We start from the raw sequence: 20,909 nt of genomic DNA, 5'->3' as shown, positions 1-20,909 counted from the left end.
AGAGAGAGAGAGAGAGATGACTCTTGTATTCACTATTTTGTTTGGCGTTTCCTTGAATACCTAGATCAAGGCTAGCTGAACGCGTTGTTAAGGTATGATTCTCCGAGATATCCAAACCCTTCAACATACTTTCAATAGCCGTTACTTGCTGCTTGCTGGCCTGCAGAACACTTTCAAGACTCCTTTCTGTACCTCTTCCAACTGCCTTTGTTTGTGATAAAAGCTGACTTCCAGAGAAGAGAGACGTCCCTGAAGCCAAACCTGTGCTCCGGTCCATTGCAACAATAGATGAACTTCCAAAACCAGGTACACTTGATTGGGCAGTTGTTTGTGGTGGGCCACGTGGTTGTTGTGCACCCCGCTCATGAAGAGAGGGTGATGCATATCTTCTATGGATGCCTCCATCTTCTTCATTGATTAACTGTGCACGAGTTCAACCATCAGGCAACAGCTTTGCAATCCCAGAACTCACACGAGGAAACCACTTAAAACGTATTAAAACTAGTAACAAGCTCACTCTCTGAATCACAGGATCAAAACTCAAAAACAAGCGCCGGGAACGTCCAGGCCATGTCTTGGTGAACAAACGATAGCAAGTTCTTGCCGTGGATCGCACCTGTACAGTCACAACAAGACAGGAAAACATCAGATAAAGGGTCTTCCCCAGTCATTCAAACAGAACCCATATACCAAACCCACCGAAATTACACAAACTTAATTGCTGAAGTCATACTGAGGCATTATTTCTCAATAGAAATTCATCAAATTTGAATTATTTCTTTAGGATTTTGTTTGTATTTTACTGACTAGACAATTTAATTTACTAAATTTTCCAGTTAAAATTCACTGAGCATGAATCAAAGATGTACCTCACTCATGGCATCAGCTACACAGCATTTGATAAGGTCCTCATAAAGATCAGTTGATCTCTGTATTTCAGATGCATCAGCCCAGTATTCAAGAATCAACAGTGCATATTCACAACACCTAAAACACAAGTAAAAAAAAAGTCAGCTACAAAAATAAAATTGGAACCATAATGTACACTTGTAAAGAACAAGAGAAAGAATCACACCTAGCACGAAGAACTGCATTACGGTCATTCTTCGCACAATCTGCAATACGAGGAAGCACACGAGCAACTTTACAATTGCGCAACATCTGTAAAGCCACAATTTTTTTAAGAAGGCATTAAAAGACAAAATATGAATAACACCATGATAATGTGATTCCTTCCTACCGTTTTTATGCAATTATCCGCAGATTCTGCTATAACAAGCACTGTTATCACAACCAACTTGAAAAGAACCTGCAGGAGATCAGATATGAAGGGGTGGAAATCAAATAACAGCATAGCGAGAGGCAGCCCAATCAGTTGTTATCAAAAGCTGCTCAAGAAGCACATGCAAGAAGTGTTCAAGGAAAACAACAGCCCAAAATAAATTAATTACTAAAAAGTGAAAGAAGAATCCAGGGGTCTACCGGAATAATCATCTCTGCACATGCCTCAAAATCTCCCAAAAGCTCTTTTGACAAGAAGCTTAACAAATGGCATGCCTGAGGAAAAAATTATAGTTAGCCAGTGCAATACTTGCCACAAACAAGATCACTGCATAAAGCAGAAACTCTGCCTGAACAGGAAAGCTTTTTTAATAAACTACCTATATAGAGTAGTACTCTGAGGAAAAAGAAGAGAGAGAGAAAGAGAGGCATTCTACTACAGTCTATCCTCCAAGCATCTCACTTTGGATGAAACCACTAGAATGATGCACCCTAATAATACAAGACATGTTCATATGTTCATCTTAGCTGTTAAAGGTGTCAAAAAACTTGTTTCCAGTTTTTTGTCATAGGATTATGACATGGGTAATAAGAAGCCAGAACTCATTCGGAAGCATATATATTGAACACCACTCTTTAGTAGTAACTGCATAGACTTGGCATGCCAGTAAATGTCACAGACATGTATTACTGTTCACAAATGCTGCATCAGTATTAAACATTTCACTTCCAGAAAACATCTGCCACATACTCGGAAGACCTACAACCATCCAGCTGCAAGGGTGTACGTGCTATGATGATATCGTGGTGAGACGTAAAAGATCATGATGATGTTGCAAGGAATGCAATTTCTTTTTTTATGTTAGGTGCCAAAAATGTTCTTGCTGTATAAAAAATAAAAAATCTGATATTTATAGTATATAGTGCTTTTTGTTGTTGCATGTTGATGTAGGTCTAGTAGGATGGCCAAGCTAATGTTTTAGTGTACTTGTTAAGTAATAAGATGAGGCTACAGAGATGACAAAAAGCTTAGGGTCTTTGAAATTCTAAAAATTTCCACTTTGTAGTGAGTTGGTCGCCACAAATATTCGAAATTTCTGTCTGCTATGGGCTTACAATCAGATGGGTATAATATGGGTTGAAAAGCATGGTTTTAACTTTGTTACGTTGTAAGATGTTGGATAGGGGTTAGGATGAGCAAAAAAAGGTCCATAATTTCATCATTAAAACAGTTTCAAAAGAAAGCACATAATACAACAAAAAGCCTATGCTGAAATTAAATTCATATCCTGCATGAATATCTTGTAGAAAAGAGAAAAATCCATTTTATCAATATAGGCCAGTGACAAAGAGATAACCAGAGCAAAGAGCAATGACAAAAAAAACTGTAAACCTGTAACCAGGAGAAGTGAGACAAAGAAAACAAATGCGAAGATAAAGACGGGTAGAACTAAGGGTGTCATGCAGAAAAGAAACAAAAAACAAAGAGGTGAAGAACAGGAAAGAAGGATATCATACAACTTGTTACTAACAATAAGGGTGCATTTGAATCCCTCTGATCCGAGGGTCCGACTAGATTATAGATCCTCGGATCTCTAGTCTAGAGATCATCCCAGGACCTCTCTCCCATTATTTCAGGGATCTCAAATCCCTGAAATAAAGGAATTTCAGATCCAGCGTCAGATCTCTGGCATGCGGTCCATGCCACATCAGCCAGCTTAGATCCTCAGATCTGAGATCCGAGGCATTCAAACCAGAGTTACCAGTCAAGAAAGCGGGAGCGGGAAGCGAGGCACTTTCAAAAATTTAGGAAGTGGGGAAACGTGGGACCACTTAGAAGAAAATTATGACTGTCTCAGAAGCGACCTAGAAGCGAACCGAAAGCGAGGGGGAAGCGAAAAAATGAAAAAATGGGGGGGGAGCGTTCTTCCCATAAATGGGAAGTGTGTTTCCCATAAAAGGGAAGCGTGCTTCCCATAAATGGGAAACGTGCTTCCCATAAAAGGGAAGCGACGTTTCGCGCTTCCCCTTTTACCTAGGTGCTTCCGGTAACTCTGATTCAAACACACCCTAAGTGTCTAGTCTGTGGTTATGATTTAAAAACTAAAGAATTGCTGGACGTAAATTTGCACTCAAGTATTTTGACACTCATGACACACAAGGACTCCAAATATCTAGAAAGCAAAAAAATAAAATCAACAATGATAGAGAAAATAACAAATACAAAAAATGCCTAAAGCTATGTCACATAGGAGCGGGTGCGGATGCGGATGCGGATGCGGCAATGCAGCACTTTAAAAAACTTTGTGGGGGTGCAGGGAGGGTGTATATATATATTTTTTCACAATTTTAAGTTATCACAAAAGAAATAAAAATAATCATCATATCATCAATCCATCATGCATAAATTCATGCAATAAATCAAATTAATAATCCACAATTGCTATTCCACATCAATAAAAAATAATACTACACTGGTGCATATTGTTAAAATGTAAAACTGTACATATATATAATAATATTATATTATTATATATATAAATACATTTTTCATTTCTGTAAATTTTTTCTTTATTTTTTTTTTTGTCTTTATGTCATCTAGTTCAGTTTGAACTAGAATGATTGTTGCTAGTCAAGTCTTGTCTAGACTTGACTAGCAATAGAGATATTGGACCGTGTCCAACAGCTCTATTGAGTCCTCTTTCAGCTGTGTATATAAAGGGGTGCAGCCCCCCTTGTATTTCATTCCAATGCTTCTTAAGCAATTGGTTTTTCATATCAATAAAGAATACATTTTTATTTTTATTCCGTTTCCAGTTATACCCTTTTTAAGGGTTATGCTTTACTGTCATTCTTGACACTTGCCCTTGTGAATCTAAGCTCGTGTTTCGAAGATCCCCATTTCATTTCATGGTATCAGAGCCACGAAAGTACTAAATCTTGAGGAAAAGCTGCCTCGGTTTCTGTGCCCGTTTGCAAAAGTGTTTGCCACTTGAAGAGAAGTGTTTTATCACTTCATTGGAGAAGATTTCACATCTTGTTGTATTTTTTTTTCTTTCTTTTTCATTTTCCTTCTTATTTCTCTTATATCCCTATTCTTTCTCTCCTTGTAATCGATGGATGACAATGATAAAGTCACCATCATGCCTATGAAACTAAGCGATATGAACTATGTAACATGGGCTTCAATCATGAAGCACCATATATGGGGAAAAGGCCTATGGGGGATTGTGGATGGTTCCGATTCGGAACCTAAGCTATCTTTTACTAAAAAGAAGGGAGATAAAAAGGTCCTTCTATCGGAAGAAGAGAAAATCAAGGTTATTGCCTCATACGAGAAGAAATGGAAAGAATGGAGAATATCTCATGCGAAGATAATGTCATGACTTATCAATAGTGTTGACATTAAAAAATGCTCAAGTCTTGCCAAATTTGATCATGCCGATAAGGCATGAGAATACCTTAAGAATATGTATTCCCTTAAAGATATTGCACACATGTGCAACCTCCAAGAAAAAGTTTGAATGATGACACAAGGAGACAAAACTATTCGTGAATATTACAATGGGTTGTCCGAACTTTGAGAAGAACTTTCCCTTTTAGAACCAAAGTGGCATTGTACTGAGGACATCAAGCTTCGTCAGAAACAACTTGATGCTGAACATTTTTACCAATTTATCATTGGATTAAGGTCAGAATTTGAAACCACTAAATCGACCCTACTTCACCGGGGAAAAATTCTTTCTATTGTTGAAACTATTGAAGAGTTAACAATAGAAGAAAATCGTCTCCGGAAAGGTTCTTTAAAAATTGAAGATTATTCCGTTTTAGCCGTGTCTAGACCAGGGAATCATGTTCGCTCATATAGGCTTCCTCACTTTAACCGACAAAATAGTGATTATGATAAGAAGAAAGTTATTTGTCATCACTGTCATGAACCGGGACACTACAGGCCACAATGTCCCAAACTTAAGGAGCTGAGAGAAAAAATAGCTGCAATTGTTGGATCAAAGCCTAAAGATCAGGATGCACCAGTTTCCCTGGCCCAACTAATGGAGATTCTTCAGCCTCTCATCAAAGGTGCCTTTTCCTCATCTGAAGCTTCAACCGGCGCAGCAGCCTCATCTTTTTCTAATCTAGGTAAAATTTCTTGGCTCTTTGACTCTGGTGCATCTTTTCATATGACTCCAAATAATCAAAGTTTATCCAAATGTGTTAAAAATAAAACAAGTGTGTCAAAGGTCTTTACTGCTGATGGGACTTCTCTTGAAATAGAAGGAATAGAAATTTTTGAAAAAATTTATAAAACAAAGAAATTTTCTATTCCAAAAATTAGACATGTTCCCAAATTAAATTTAAATCTTTTATCTTTATCTCAAATTTCTGATTATGGGTGTAATATTTCTTTTTCTTCTCATGGTTGTTGGGTACATGATCGTCAGTCAGGCAAGCTGATTGGGGAAGGCCATAGAGAAGGAGGACTCTATTACATAGATTTTTTAGAAATGCCGAAGAAAGCTTTTTGTTATAATATTCAAAAAATAGAGTTGGAACTGTGGCATAAGAGACTTGGTCACCCACATATAGCCAAAATCCAACATTTTCCAAATCTAGGGAAATTTTGTAACTCTGAATCATTTGATTGTAAAGATTGTATTCTCTGCAAAATGAAAAGATTATCATTTCAGAACAGAACCTTTTTCTCTTCAAGATCACTTGAATTAATACACTCGGATGTTTGGGGTCCTGCACCAATAATTTCTAAAGAAGGATTTGTTTACTATGTTATTTTTGTCGATGATTTCTCCCGACATACATGGATGTACTTTCTCAAACATAAGTCTGAAGTATTTTCATACTTTCTCACTTTTCATAATATGGTTAAAAACAAGTTTCAAAATGATATTACAATTTTTCGCACAGATTCAGGGGGAGAGTTTTTATCCACAGATTTTCAAAATTATCTTAAATTGCATGGCATCACACATCAAAGATCTTGTCCTTATACACCTCAACAAAATGGACTGACAGAAGGAAAACATCACCATATTATAGAAACCACTAGGACTTTATTAATAGCAAATCAAGTCCCTAAAGACTTTTGGGCAGAAGCTGCCTTAACTGCCACCTATCTCATTAATAGGATGTCATCTTCTTCATTACAAAATATCACTCCCATTGAAAAACTTATGAACATTTCTCCAGACTACTCTAGACTAAGAATATTTGGGTGCAAATGTTTCATATTTACTGACAAAAATGATAAACTTTGCCCTCGTGCGATTCCCTATGCCTTTTTAGGATATGCTGAAAACCAGAAAGGTTATAGATGTTTTAACTTCAAAAATAATAAACTATAGGTGTTTAGAAATGTTTCCTTTCTTGAAAAGGAGAGCTTCTTTGATTTTAGAAAATTAAAAGACGTCACTGAGTACTCCTTTTTGCTAGATCTAACATCAACATCTGATGAATATGACCTTGACTGTAACTTTGATGATGATCAAAGAATTATTGATCTAAATGTTGAAAATGAAGTTCATAGAGATACTAGTATTCAATATTCCAGGCGACAAGAGTCTAATCCTCCATGTGCACTTGAAAAATATTCTAACATTCCAACTAGACAATCATCCCGAGTCTCGAGGCCTCCAGGAAAATTTGTATCATACGAGTCTTTCTCACCCACATATAGGGCAATTATTGCATTAATTCACTCATATGAAGAACCATCTACATATTTTCAAGCAAAAAATGATATCAAATGGATAGAAGCCATGAAAGCTGAATTAGATGCACTTGAAAAGGCTTCTACATAGAATATTCAAGATCTTCCTCTAGGGAAGAAAACTATAGGATGTTGATGGGTTTATAAAATTAAAACCAAGAGTCATGGTACTCTTGAAAACTATGTCACAGGGATTCGGCTAGGAGGGTGCCGCACCCGCGTCGACGCGACTCGACGCGGGTGCAGGTGCCGCACCGGGTGCGGTCAACTCGATCCTGGGTGCGTTGACCGCACCCAGGATCATTAATGTCCATTTTAAAAAAAAAAAAAAATTGCCCAAATGGGCTTCGATTTTTTTTTTTAAAAACTTTATGCTAGTCTGTCAGCTGCTGACAGACTAGCATAAAGTAAGTTTTTCACGCACAGCTGCTGACAGCAGCTGTCAGCACAGCTGCTGACAGCAGCAGCAGCTGTCTGTCAGCTGCTGACAGCAGTTGACAGCTGCAAAGTTTAAAAAAAAAACCCCGCCTATTCCCCAACCCCCTTTATATATATATATATTACTTATTACATTTTTGCCCATGCCGCACCCCCGCACCCGGGTTTTTTGGAAGTGCCGAATCCCCGCACCCGCACCCGCGCCCGCACCCGCACCCATGTGACATAGCTTGAAAGATATAAAGCTCGTTTAGTAGCCAAAGGTTATGCCCAAGAATATGAGATTGATTATGAAGAAACCTTTGCTCCAGTGGCTCGTATGACAACTGTCCGAACCTTAATTGCCTTAGCTTCTATCAAAAAATGGTCTATTTTTCAAATGAATGTCAAAAATGTTTTTTTAAATGGAAAGCTAGTTGAAGAAGTATACATGGAACCCCCTCCTGGTCTAAGTATTCCTAAGGGTAAAGTCCTTCGCTTAGAAAAAGCTTTTTATGGACTTAAACAAGCACCAAAAGCTTGGTATGATAGGTTTAGTCGTGTTATGATTGATATTGGTTTTCAATTCTGTTTAACTGACACTGCTTTGTTTATTAAAAATTCTGATGCAGGAATCATTGTGCTTCTTCTCTATGTGGATGATATGATCATCACCGAAAGCGATAAGCAGAGAGTTGAAACAATCAAAACACTTCTTAAATCACATTTTGAAATGACTGATTTGGGCTTGTTGAGATATTTTTTAGGCATTGAAGTTGCTTATTCTCCTAGAGGATATTTATTATCTTAGATTAAATTTGCTTTTGATATTGTTTTCAGGTCTAGTATTACTGATGATAAGAAGTTGACACTCCAAAAGTTGTTAATGTTAAAATGAAGATTGATGATAGAGAACTTCTTGCATACCATACTCCTTACAGACAGTTTGTCGGGGCACTTTCCTGTCTATCAATTACCAGACCAGATATAGCACATGTTGTTCACACAGCAAGTCAATTTCAACATGCTCCTACTTCTGTTCATATGGGAGCAGTCATGCGTATTATCAGATACATCAAGTCCTCTCTTTCACGAGGACTTTTCTTATCTTCCTCCTCTTCTCTTGATTTAATTGCATATATTGATGCTGATTGGGGAGGTGATCCCAATAACAGACACTCAACCACTGACTTTTGTGTCTTTTTAGGAGAATCATTGATCTCGCAAAGGTGTAAAAAGTAGCAGAAGGTATCTCTCTCATCCACCGAAGCTGAATACAGAGCCATGGCAACCACGACCATGAAAGTAATTTGGCTCCGACGACTGCTTGCTGACATGGGAGCTGAAGCAACAAAGGCTTCACAAATGTGTTGTGACAACAAAAGTGCGATCTACATTGCCAATAACAGAACATTCCACGAACGCACCAAACACATCGAAATGGATTGTCACTACGTCAAAGAGGAATATCTACACGGGATAATTGATCTGCCATATGTCACTTCAGAATATCAGTTAGCAGACTTCTTTACAAAGCCTCTCGCTGCTCCCCGATTTCACTTTCTCTTAGACAAACTTTCGCTCATTGTACCGTAAGTTTGAGGGGGAGTGTTAAAATGTAAAACTATACATATATATAATAATATTATATTATTATATATATAAATACATTTTTCACTTCTTTCTTTTCTGTAAATTTTTTCCTTTATTTTTATTTTTTGTCTTTATGTCATCTAGTTCAGTTTGAACTAGAATGACTGTTGCTAGTCAAGTCCTATCCAGACTTGACTCTTAATAGAGTTGTTGGACATTGAGTCCTCTTCCAGCTGTGTATATAAAGGGGTGCAGCCCCTCTTGTATTTCATTCCAATGCTTGTTAAGCAATTGGTTTTTCATATCAATAAAGAATACATTTTTATTTTTATTTTGTTTCCAATTATACCCTTTTTAAGGGTTATGCTTTACTGTCATTCTTGACACTTGCCCTTGTGAATCTAAGCTCGTGTTTCGAAGAACCCCATTTCATTTCACACACACATATATATATATATAGTGAAATGGGTCTGTGTTAAACCCATTTTGTGCTAAACCGGAGCTAAAGTGCGGTGACCGTCCATCGTGCACGTTGATGGATGGTCAGCACAAAAAAAAAATTGCATCGAAAACCCTTTACTGGTACACTAAAAGCTCTAGTAAAGGTCTTGCTAAAGGTCTGGGACTTTTACTGGTGCTTCTAGTGCGCCACTAAAGACCTTTTTTAAAAATGCGCTCGGCTTTTAGTGTGCCACTAAAGGTCTTTTTACCCAAAAAATCATGTTTTTGATGCGATTTTTGTGTTTTTTGTGCACTGACCATTCATCAACGCGTGTGATGGACGGTCTTCACGCTTTTGCTCTGATTTAGCACCAATGTGGTTTAGCATGGACCCATTACTATATATATATATATATAACTGGACTTGGTTATGGACCTCAGTGTGGTTACTTCACTTGACACAAAGGAAGTCGTGTCCAAGTGTTGCACCCGCATGGGTGCGGGTGCAGGTGCAACGTGCGATGCCCTGTTAAAAGAGTCTGTGTACATAGGCCTAAAGTGATTGAGCAACCAAAGGCCACCAGCAAGGGGGAGACCAATAATTGATGATCTTCAAGACAAAGGGATATACCTTACATGCAGTGTTATAAAAAATGTGCCTTGAGGCACAAAAGGCGTGCCTCGCCTTGAGGCGCGGCCCTCTGTGCCTCAAGGCGCAAGCCTGAGGCGCAATTTTTTTTTTGTTTTTTTTTTTTAGAACAAGACTTCTGAGAAGTAATCAAAAATATTTTTGTAGGTTAATCTCATATATTTTCCAGTTATTTCAGTTATGTAATCAGTTTTTTAGTATATTACTATATTTTAACTTTTGTTGGTTAATCTCGTATATTTTTCAGTCGTTTCGGTCATGTAATTAGTTTCTTAATGTATTTTAAGTTTTGTTGGTTAATCTCATATATTTTGCAGTTATGTAATCAGTTTTTAGTTACTTTTACATGTTAATCTCATATTTTTTAGAATAATCTCATATATTTTAACTTTTGTAGGTTAATCTCATATATTTTCCAGTTATTTCAGTTATATTACAGTTTCTTAGTATATTTTAACTTTTGTTGGTTAATCTCATATATTTTCCAGTTATGTAATCAGTTTTTTAGTTACTTTTATATGTTAATCTCATATTTTTTAGAATAATCTCATATATTTTAACTTTTGTTGGTTAATCTCATATATTTTTCAGTTAAGTAAACGGTTTCTTAGTATATTTTTTCTTTTATTGGTTAATCTCATATATTTTCCAGTTATGTAATCATTTTTTTAGTTACTTTTATATGTTAATCTCATATTTTTTAGAATAATCTCATATATTTTAACTTTTATAGGTTAATCTCATATATTTTCCAGCAGTGTTGTGAAAAGCATTGAGGCGTAGCGAGGCGCTCCACCAAAATCTGAGGCGAGGCGTAAAGCGTAAGCCTCAAAGTTTTTTTTTAAAAAACTTAGAAAAACTATAAAAAAAATCTAAAATTATAAATAAAAAATTCTTTATTGATGAAGCAACAACCAACAAGAAATAAAAAATCTCAAATAAATACTGAAAAAATATGAGATTAACATGTAAAAATAGCATTAATGCAACAACTTGATCTATGTATCTAAGAAATAAAACATGAGCATTCATTAAATAAAAAATTAACATTAACAACGAAATACATATTAGCATTAACAACCAAATGTTTATATATATATAGGGTTGTGACTGCATGTAATTGCATGACTTGATTTTGCCACTAAAAGGGTTTAACGTCACATTCTAGAAGAGATTATTGCTCCTACAAAATTGAATACATTGAACAAGTTGACACGGTGATATTAATTTTCTGTGAAACGAAGCAACTAATCTCAATGACTTCATTAAGGTGGTTGCTTTGAGTGTCTATTAGACTGCAAATTGGTGAGCCTGCTACTAAGGGTGTCAATGGATTGGGTATGACCCGATCCTGACCCATATTGGATCTTATAGGGCCAGGGTTTGGTTGCAAAGAGGAGATTCTGATTAATTATTCAGGTTGGACCCATGAGCTCCGATTATTATATGGGTTGGGTATGGTTTATAAAATGTTATACCAAACCAGGTCTTACAGGAGTTTCGGTTAAGATTCTCAAATTTTCAATGTAAAATAATTAAAATATTATTTTGCCAGGTATGTGATGAGTTGTGGAGCCTGATTGAGAGTTTTTGCCCTTGCAGAAAGGGGGGTTCGGGGGCTCCCTCCCGACGCGGGTCCCGTTGCACGTTCAACGGGTGGGGGTCTCTGGGGACAGCGTCCCCCAAAAGATTTTTTTTTCTTGGGCTTATGTTTGAGACCTAGTTTCTTATGGATCGATTTTGAAATAAGTTGGGAAAGGCATGAAAACATTCAACATATATTTTAGCTTCTGTTGAATAAGGCTCCAGTTAATTCAAGCAATAATCTACTAGAGAGAAGATGAATAGGCACACTTGAAATAATAACAAGCCAACAGGATATAGACTTGTATATCTGCTTCTCTTCAAAATTTGAAAGAAGGGACTGTGTCAACACAAAGGAAGACTGCAAATCAAAGCCAAAAGGCTTCTCAATTATTACTTTGTTTCAACCTCTTCTAGTTTGAGCATTCTCAGCCAATGATGACGCACCATCCAGAAGTGCCTTTTGTGGAACAGATAGGTAAAATATCTGATTGGCTTCAGAGTGACCCTAGAAAGCAAAGAATAAACAAAATTCCAAAATTCGAGGCGTGTGCCTCAAGAAGTACATGCGCCTCAAGGCATAAAGCCCCTCGCCTTGAGGCGCGTTTTTAATAACATTGTTTCCAGTTATTTCAGTTATGTAATAAGTTTCTTAGTATATTTTAACTTTTTTTTTAATCTCATATATTTTCCAATTATATAATCAGTTTTTAGTTACTTTTATATGTTAATCTCATATTTTTTAGTACTTATTTGAGCTTTTCTATTTCTTATTGGTTGTTATTTCATAAATAGAGCATTTCTTTATTTATTTGTATTTTTAGATATTTTTTATAATTTTTTTAAAGTTTTTAAAAAAAATTTGAGGCTTACGCTTTACGCCTCGCCTCGGTTTTTGGTGGAGCGCCTCGCTACGCCTAAACGCTTTTCACAACACTGCTTACATGTGTCAAAGAATCAAGCACTTCATGACTGACGTACTCTAAAATTCTAGTACCACCTATTACAGACACAAATAACACAAAGGAAAGCTGGAGAATATTTTTAGCAACTCAATAGGTTACTCTGCACATGACTTTTTAGCCAGTAAAACCTATGTCACAGCCAAAAGGATACTGGGCACACTGTTTTTGAGTAATTGCTCATTAAGAGTAATAAATAGGGGAACAAGATATGTTACTAAATTGAAGCATCCTTTGGACTTACATAGTAAACTAGAATTTATACACTAAGTTACAACAACCATTTGAATACAGTCATATAACTGTTCCTCAAAAAGATATATCAAGAAAGGCATTAACTAAACCTGTTTCACAATGCTAGAACGCCGATCAGATAGCTGAACACTCAGAGGACCAACAAGCTGCTTCAACAGAGTTGGGAATGTGGCATAGTCTGTGGCGCCTGGCAGGAGAGTGAGGTGAGAAAAATGAGAACTAGGTCTAGTTTTGACAAACTTGCAGGTATGTATGCTAGTAGAAGAGATCAGATGTCATTCCAAACAGCTAATTTATCACAAAGTGCAACAAAATAATCTAAAGATAGATGCATTTGAGAGTCTGAAACCTTCAAGTTCAGGCAGAAGGTTGAAGTCTCCAATTTGAGGGAAGCAAACATCTCATCATTAAGCCAAAAAACTGTTATGAATGTGTACATCAAACCCCTTTATGAACATCATTTAAATCAAGGATAGATTAACAAAAGGTTGGTGCATCTCAAATTTGGTCTAAATCATGATATATGAGCATTGATTAGTGTTAAATTATGTAATCAAACTTGTATTTTCGTATATATATTTTATATATATAAGGTAATACATATACATATATATAATATATGTATATGTATTTACCAATTATATATATAAAATATATATATTCCTATTAAGGGTAGTTTAGGAATTTTACACATTCTTTTTCGATAATATGTTTTTTGTATTTTCCTTTTTTTCTTTTTCTTTATTTCTTTTTCTTTTTTTAATACTTTGTACTTCCTTGGGAGGGGCCCAACACACTAGTCGTTGGAGCCCCTCCAACTGTCACAAATGTGACCGTTGGAGGGCTCCAACGACTATGTGGAGCCCCCCCTCCAAGGTCTTCTCAAGCCCTATAAATATGGGCAGCTCCTCTTGTATTTTCTAAGGGATTGGGGATTGTAGCCCAACCTCTTTAGTTGTTTATGAATCTTATGAGTGCATTTGCACATTTGTGATTCGGTGTGTTGTGCTTGTTGTGCACAAGTGTTCTTGGGTGTGTATGTTCACACATTTATTCTCAAAGTTATTGTGTTATCGACTAAAGTATCTTGTTGAAGATACTTTTACATGGTATCAGAGCCTCGTTGAAGAAGAAGAATTGCGATTCGCCTTCTCTTGCATTCCTCGAAAAGCGTGCCTTCAAGTTTTTTGAAAATAAAGAAGATCACCTTCTTCGAGCAATATTTTAGGAGTCTCTCTTGTCAAGGAAGACGTGAAAAGTATTTGAGGTACGTATTATTCCTTGTCTTCTCTTCTCTCTAATGGGCGAAAAAGACTCCCATTTCTCTCTTGGGTTTAAACTTAATGGCTCAAACTATCATGTTTGGGCCGGTAATATGGAAGCCCATATTAAAGGAAAGGGGCTTTGGGGTTACATTCATGGATCCATACCGGAACCGGAACCAAAAATTACCGTTATGGAAGGAGGGGATATTAAGATCCTTGAAGGGGATGAAAGACAAAAGGCCCTTGAAGAGTATTCTAAAAAACATGATGATTGGGAAATGAAGAATTTCAAGATCTTATCTTGGATTTTTTCTTCCGTTGAGACCAAGATAAACACCAATATCATCAAATTTAAAAAGGCTTCCGAAGCTTGGGTATATCTTGAGAAAATGTACACCTCAAGAGATCTATCCCACAAGTACTTTCTCCAAAAGCGGGCGTTGACACTCCAACAAAATGACATGACCATTCGGGAATACTTTGCCGAATTATCCTCTATTTGGGACGAGCTCGCAATTCTTGAACCGAAATGGAGTGGAGAGGCAATCGAATTAAGGCACAAACAACTTGAGGAAGACCGGTTCTTCAATTTTTTAAATGGCCTTAGACCCGAATTTGAACAAGTTCGGTCCTCTCTTCTCTCCGCTTTCACATCCCCCTCACTTGAAGATGTTATCACCAAGCTAAGTGGTGAAGAAACCCGTATGGGGATTTGCAAAAAGTAATCCTAGCATTCTTGTTACTTCCTCTACTCAAGAAGATGGTGAAATGGCTAATGCGGTGTCAAGACCGAGAAATAACATGAAGACCTATAGACCTCCTCATTTCAAGAATCAAGGTCAAGGAGGAAATGATCGGTATGGCAAAAGAGACTATAGCAAAGTAAATTGCTACTATTGTAAAGAACCCGGACATATCAAACCTGTGTCCTAAATGGAAGAAATTGATTGCAACGGCTATGGCATCCCAAGTTGAAGAACGACCCTCTTCATCAAATGAGTCTCTTTCTCTTCAACAAATCGTAGAAGCACTACAACCTCTTCTCAAGGGAGGTACTTCCGGAGCCGCTATGTCATCCTCTTCCCCCGGTAAGACATCTTGGCTTTTAGATTCTGGGGCATCCTTTCACATGACCCCTAGCTATTGCTCTCTTTCAAATTTTTCTAAAAATTCTTTTCCATCTTTGTATCAACCGCGGACGGAACATCTCTTGAGATTAAAGGAATAGGTAATTTTGAAAAACAAGACTTCTTTGTTCCAAAAATCCGTTTTATCCCAAACCTTAACTTAAATCTTCTTTCCGTTTCCCAACTCTCGGACCATGGTTGCGATATAAAATTTTCTTCTAATAAATGTTGGATACAGAATCGCCAGTCCGGGAGATTGATTGGGGAAGGCCCTAGAAGAGGAGACCTCTACTACGTAGATTTTCTTCAAGTTCCCAAGAGTCAATTTTGCAACGTCGTCCAAAACAAAGATATTCATGTATGGCATAAGAGATTGGGTCATCCCAATATTGTTAAAATCTCCTATTTGCCTTTTGTTAAACATCTTTGTAAAAGTGACTTTTTGTGTAATGAATGCATTCTTGGGAAAATGAAATGTTTGCCTTTTCCCCAAAGATCCATGTTTACGACAAAACCATTTGAAATTGTCCATTCCGATGTATGGGGACCGGCTTCGGTAATGTCAAAAGGAGGATTTTCATATTATGTGATCTTTGTGGATGACTACACTAGGTTTTGTTGGATTTATTTTCTTAAACATAAACATGAAGTTTTCTGAACTTTTAAAAATTTTCACATGATGATTTCGAATCAATTCAATGGATGTTTGAAAATCTTTAGGTCTGACTCTGGAGGAGAATACCTTTCAAATGAATTTAAAAGTTATCTTGAAAACTTTGGTATTCTTCACCAAAAATCTTGTACGAAAACCCCTCAACAAAATGGGTTAGCCGAACGAAAGCACAGGCACATCATTGAAACAACTAGGACTTTACTCATTTCTCAAAACATTCCAAAAAATCTCTGGGCTGAGGCAGCTCTTACTTCTGTCTATCTCATAAACAGACTCCCATCGAAAAATTTAAACAAAGTTTCTCCCTTTGAAAAACTGTACGATAAGGAACCTGATTATAGCAGGTTGAGGGTCTTTGGGTGTAAATATTTTGTTCTTACTGATAAGAATGACAAACTTTCTCCTAAAGCCATTCCTTGTGCCTTTCTTGGCTATTCTGAAACCCAAAAGGAGTTTCGTTGTTATGATATCAAAAGTGATAAATTATATGTCTCCAGAAATGTAAGTTTTTTGGAAAATATCAGTGGATTCGAACGTTGTGACCCTCATAATGAAAATATGGATTACTCCTTTTTATTTGATTTACTGAATAAAGACGATGATACTAGTGATAATGAGTCAGATCAAAGTAACTCAAATGAATTTGAAACCGAGGGAAACATCTCCTTACCTCCTTCGTCACATCAACATGAAGAATTACCTAGAAACCCTATCACCTATACTCATAGAGATCAAAACAACTTTAGGAGTGCTCTTGACAGATATAATGATGCCAGTCCCAGTGCCTCTCAGAATGAAGTGATCCCACGTAGAACCGAAAGAAGTAGAAGGCCTCCTTCTAGATTCATTTCCTATGACTCCTTTTCACCAAGATATAGAGTCTGTCTTAGTGCCATTCACTCCTATATAGAACCTAGAAATTTTGAAGAAGCACGAAAGTGCCCTGAATGGATTAATGCCATGGACAATGAACTTGAGGCTCTTAGAAGAGCCAAAACTTGGGAATTTCAAAATCTTCCTGAAGGCAAGAAAACAATAGGGTGCAGATGGGTTTTCAAAGTAAAAACTAAAAGTGATGGATCCCTTGAAAGGTATAAAGCTCGTTTGGTTGCAAAAGGATATAGTCAAGAATATGGTATTGACTATGAAGAAACTTTTCCTCATGTAGCTCGTATGGTCACTGTTCGATGTCTTATAACCGTTGCCTCTATCAACAAATGGAACATCTATCAAATGGATGTGAAAAATGCTTTTTTAAATGGTGACTTAAGCGAAGAAGTTTAATGGATGCTCCTCCTGAAATGGAGACTCCTAAGGGAAAGGTGCTTCGTCTTCAGAAAGCACTCTATGGCCTAAAACAAGCCCCCAAGGCTTGGTATGATAGATTTAACTCTTTTATGATTGAGAATGGTTTTTCCTCTTGTTTTACTGACACTGCTCTATTTGTTAGAAAATCCAATGCAGGGATTGTAATTTTACTTCTGTATGTTGATGACATGCTCATCACTGGGAGTGACTCTAACGGGGTTAAGAGTATAAAATCTATCTTAAAAGATAAATTTGAAATGTCTGACTTGGGTTTTCTAACTTATTTTTTGGGAATTGAAGTAGCATACTCTCTTAGAGGATATTTCTTATCTCAAACTAAGCTTGCTTCTGAGATCATTGACAGGTCAGGTATTACAGATGAGAAGCTTTGTGAAACTCCTGCGGTAGTAGGAGCAAAGATGAAAATTGATGATGGGGTTCCCCTTTACAGCTTGTAGGATCTCTGATGTATCTGAGTATTACCACACCAGATATATCCCATGCAGTCCATACTGCAAGTCAGTTTCAGCATGCGCCTACATCCGTTCACATGAGTGCCATCTTACGATTCGTAAGATACATAAAGGGTACTTTAAATAAGGGAGTTTTTCTGTCCTCTTCTTCTGACTTAAAATTGATTCCTTATACTGACTCAGATTGGGGAGGTGACCCAAATAACCGTCACTCCACCACTGGTTTTTGTGTGTTCTTAGGAGACTCACTAATTTCGTGGAGATGCAAGAAGCAACAAAAGGTGTCGCTTTCCTCAACTGAAGCTAAATATCGTGCCATGGCAACTACTACCATGGAGATTGTTTGGATTCACCAACTGCTAGAAGACATGGGGATCACAATTGAAGGACCCACCAAGTTGTGCTGCGACAACAAGAGTGCAATCTACATTGCAAAGAATCACATCTTTCATGAGCGGACTAAACACATTGAAATGGACTGTCACTATGTTCGTGAAGCATATCTCCGAGGAGTTATTGATCTCCCTTATGTCACGTCTGAATATCAGTTGGCAGATTTCTTTACTAAAGCCTTGTGCGCTCCGCGGTTCAACTTCCTTCTTGGCAAACTATCGGTCATCTTGCCCTAAGTTTGAGGGGGGGGGTTAAATTATGTAATCAAACTTGTATTTTCGTATATATATTTTATATATATAAGGTAATACATATACATATATATAATATATGTATATGTATTTACCAATTATATATATAAAATATATATAGTCCTATTAAGGGTAGTTTAGGAATTTTACACATATTCTTTTTCGAGAATATGTTTTTTGTATTTTCCTTTTTTTCTTTTTCTTTATTTCTTTTTCTTTTTTTATTACTTTGTACTTCCTTGGGAGGGGCCCAACACACTAGTCGTTGGAGGGCTCCAACGACTATGTGGAGCCCCCCCTCCAAGGTCTTCTCAAGCCCTATAAATATGGGCAGCTCCTCTTGTATTTTCTAAGGGATTTGGGATTGTAGCCCAACCTCTTTAGTTGTTTATGAATCTTATGAGTGCATTTGCACATTTGTGATTCGGTGTGTTGTGCTTGTTGTGCACAAGTGTTCTTGGGTGTGTATGTTCACACATTTATTCTCAAAGTTATTGTGTTATCGACTAAAGTATCTTGTTGAAGATACTTTTACAGATTAGTACCATAAACCTTCACTGTAAATCCTATAACTTTCTATTGTTGCTAGAGAAAAAGCAGTTTTTGCTTATTTTATTTGGTTTTCCAACTATCTTGGCCAATTTTCCCCATATAAAGGAGGTGCTATTTGCATATCCAAAACAAGAAACTAATGCTTCCATTTCTAAGGTTTCCAATGTCCTAAAAACTAAGGACAGTCCACCCAAAATCAGTTACAAAAACCAAGGTTGTATCGTATTGTTATCCGTATCGTATCGTAAAATATCATAAATTTTTAATAAAAGTTTTTCCAAAAATATCAAAAAACTCAGAAATAGCAAAAAAATCTAAAAAAATCATTTCACATGAAACAATGATAAATTGCACAAAATACAACAAACATCAACTATCTCACAAGAACAATGCAAAATATTAAATATCTTGCAATTAAGAACATGCCACAAGACTCATAATTTCATATTACATAAACAAAAATATTATGGCAATAGTTACACTTCATTTTCGATCGGTTTTCACTCATTACTTGAGTGCCCCGTTGTCATGCCGGATCATTTGATGGAGGAATGTGGAGCCTGATTTTTACCTTGATATAAATCCAAGGTTGTAAGTATTGTATCGTTACCGGCATCGATCGGGCCCAAAGTAACACCATATAGTATCATATCATAAATTTTTAATAAAAAAATCCAAAATTTTCAAAAAAAATCTAGAAAAATAAAAAAATAGCATAAATTATAAAAAAATCATCACATAAAACAATGATGAATTGTATAAAATACAACCCTAAAATCACATATGAAGGCAACTACATAATTTAAATTAATAACAAACCATGCAACTGATAACTGACAATGTAAATAAAAGACAACTACATAATTTAAATTTTAAACAAAATTAAAGCCTTATATTTAACTTACTAACTAACAATATTAAATTCGCATCCAAGTCATACTAAAATGTCATAAGCCATAACTAAACTACTAAGAGTTCATGATAACTAAAAATGTTACATTTAACCAATGTTTACATATCAATCTTCATCTCTAAAGTTCTAAACTATAAAGATCCTAAAACTAAACTATCTTCTAGAGCCTATTTGCCAAACATCAGGACATTATGTAACGCCCCAAAATTTCGACTTGTGATTTCGAAAACCTTATCGAAAAACCTTTCAAAGATTTAAAGTTTGAACTTTTAAAAACGACAGCGGAAGACATTTAGAAAGGAACACAAGTCAATAATCTTGGGTACGTTAGCTGAAAAACCATCATTCACATGTACAACAACTTAAAGGAATTTAAGAAATAAGGCAATAGATTAAAAATCTGCAGTTTATTACAAAATGAGCATTTTATTCCAAAGTTCAATAAATCTAAGAAAAACTCCAAAAAGTCTCAGAGCCAAGCCGCCAGCAGAAAGAAGACAAATCTTGATCCATGTTGCACCACGCCATCGGCTGCCAGTAAAGTCTTACTCCTCACCTGCCCATGAAATGGGTCAGTTTTATAACAAACCAGTAGGTGCACGAAACAGATAAGTAGAATAAAACAAAACAGGGCATTTATGAGATAAGCAGTTATGATATTTAAGCAATTAAAACAATTGTAGTCTATTCTAACAAATGTAATAAGTGCAAAGAGATGTTAGTTGAAGCAGTGTAAGTCTTAGCCATCTACAACTATTCATGAATATATTCTTTAAGTTCTGATATTAACTGGCCTATGGGTACGCACAGACGCGAAACGTAGAAACAGCCGAGACCGATCCGGGGGTTTATTATGTCAGGTGTTTTCATTAACCCGGATGGCTGACTGAGTCCGCTCCTAAGGGGACGGTCAGTGACCAAGAGAGTAAATCCCCAAAGGCATTCGTGGCCCATGGATGCATCCAACTTCTGCAGAAGTGCCTGGGAGTTACCACCTAGGATAATTTATGGTAATCCCATTTCCCCTAACTCCGATGACTGGGGAAA

General features: G+C 36.5%; 1 protein-coding gene across 1 annotated transcript in view; it reads right to left on the bottom strand.

Moving 5' to 3' along the window:
- Positions 1 to 20,909, bottom strand: part of LOC149845542 (CLIP-associated protein-like) — a 57,052-nt gene that overhangs the window by 7,248 nt on the left and 28,895 nt on the right. Inside the window, exons 7-13 of the mRNA XM_089995814.1 lie at positions 12,997 to 13,094; positions 1,483 to 1,557; positions 1,241 to 1,309; positions 1,076 to 1,161; positions 870 to 987; positions 518 to 616; positions 61 to 421 (exon numbers count right to left, since the gene is read on the bottom strand). Coding sequence (XP_089851940.1) covers positions 61 to 421; positions 518 to 616; positions 870 to 987; positions 1,076 to 1,161; positions 1,241 to 1,309; positions 1,483 to 1,557; positions 12,997 to 13,094 — 906 coding nt within the window. The remainder of the gene's footprint in view (positions 1 to 60; positions 422 to 517; positions 617 to 869; positions 988 to 1,075; positions 1,162 to 1,240; positions 1,310 to 1,482; positions 1,558 to 12,996; positions 13,095 to 20,909) is intronic.

The sequence above is a fragment of the Nuphar pumila genome, chromosome 2 (assembly GCF_984573655.1).
Source record: "Nuphar pumila chromosome 2, dmNupPumi1.hap1.1, whole genome shotgun sequence".
Taxonomy (NCBI): Eukaryota; Viridiplantae; Streptophyta; class Magnoliopsida; order Nymphaeales; family Nymphaeaceae; genus Nuphar; species Nuphar pumila.
The sequence above is the reverse complement of the archived record's forward strand: the minus strand, read 5'-3'. Positions and strand labels throughout refer to the sequence as shown.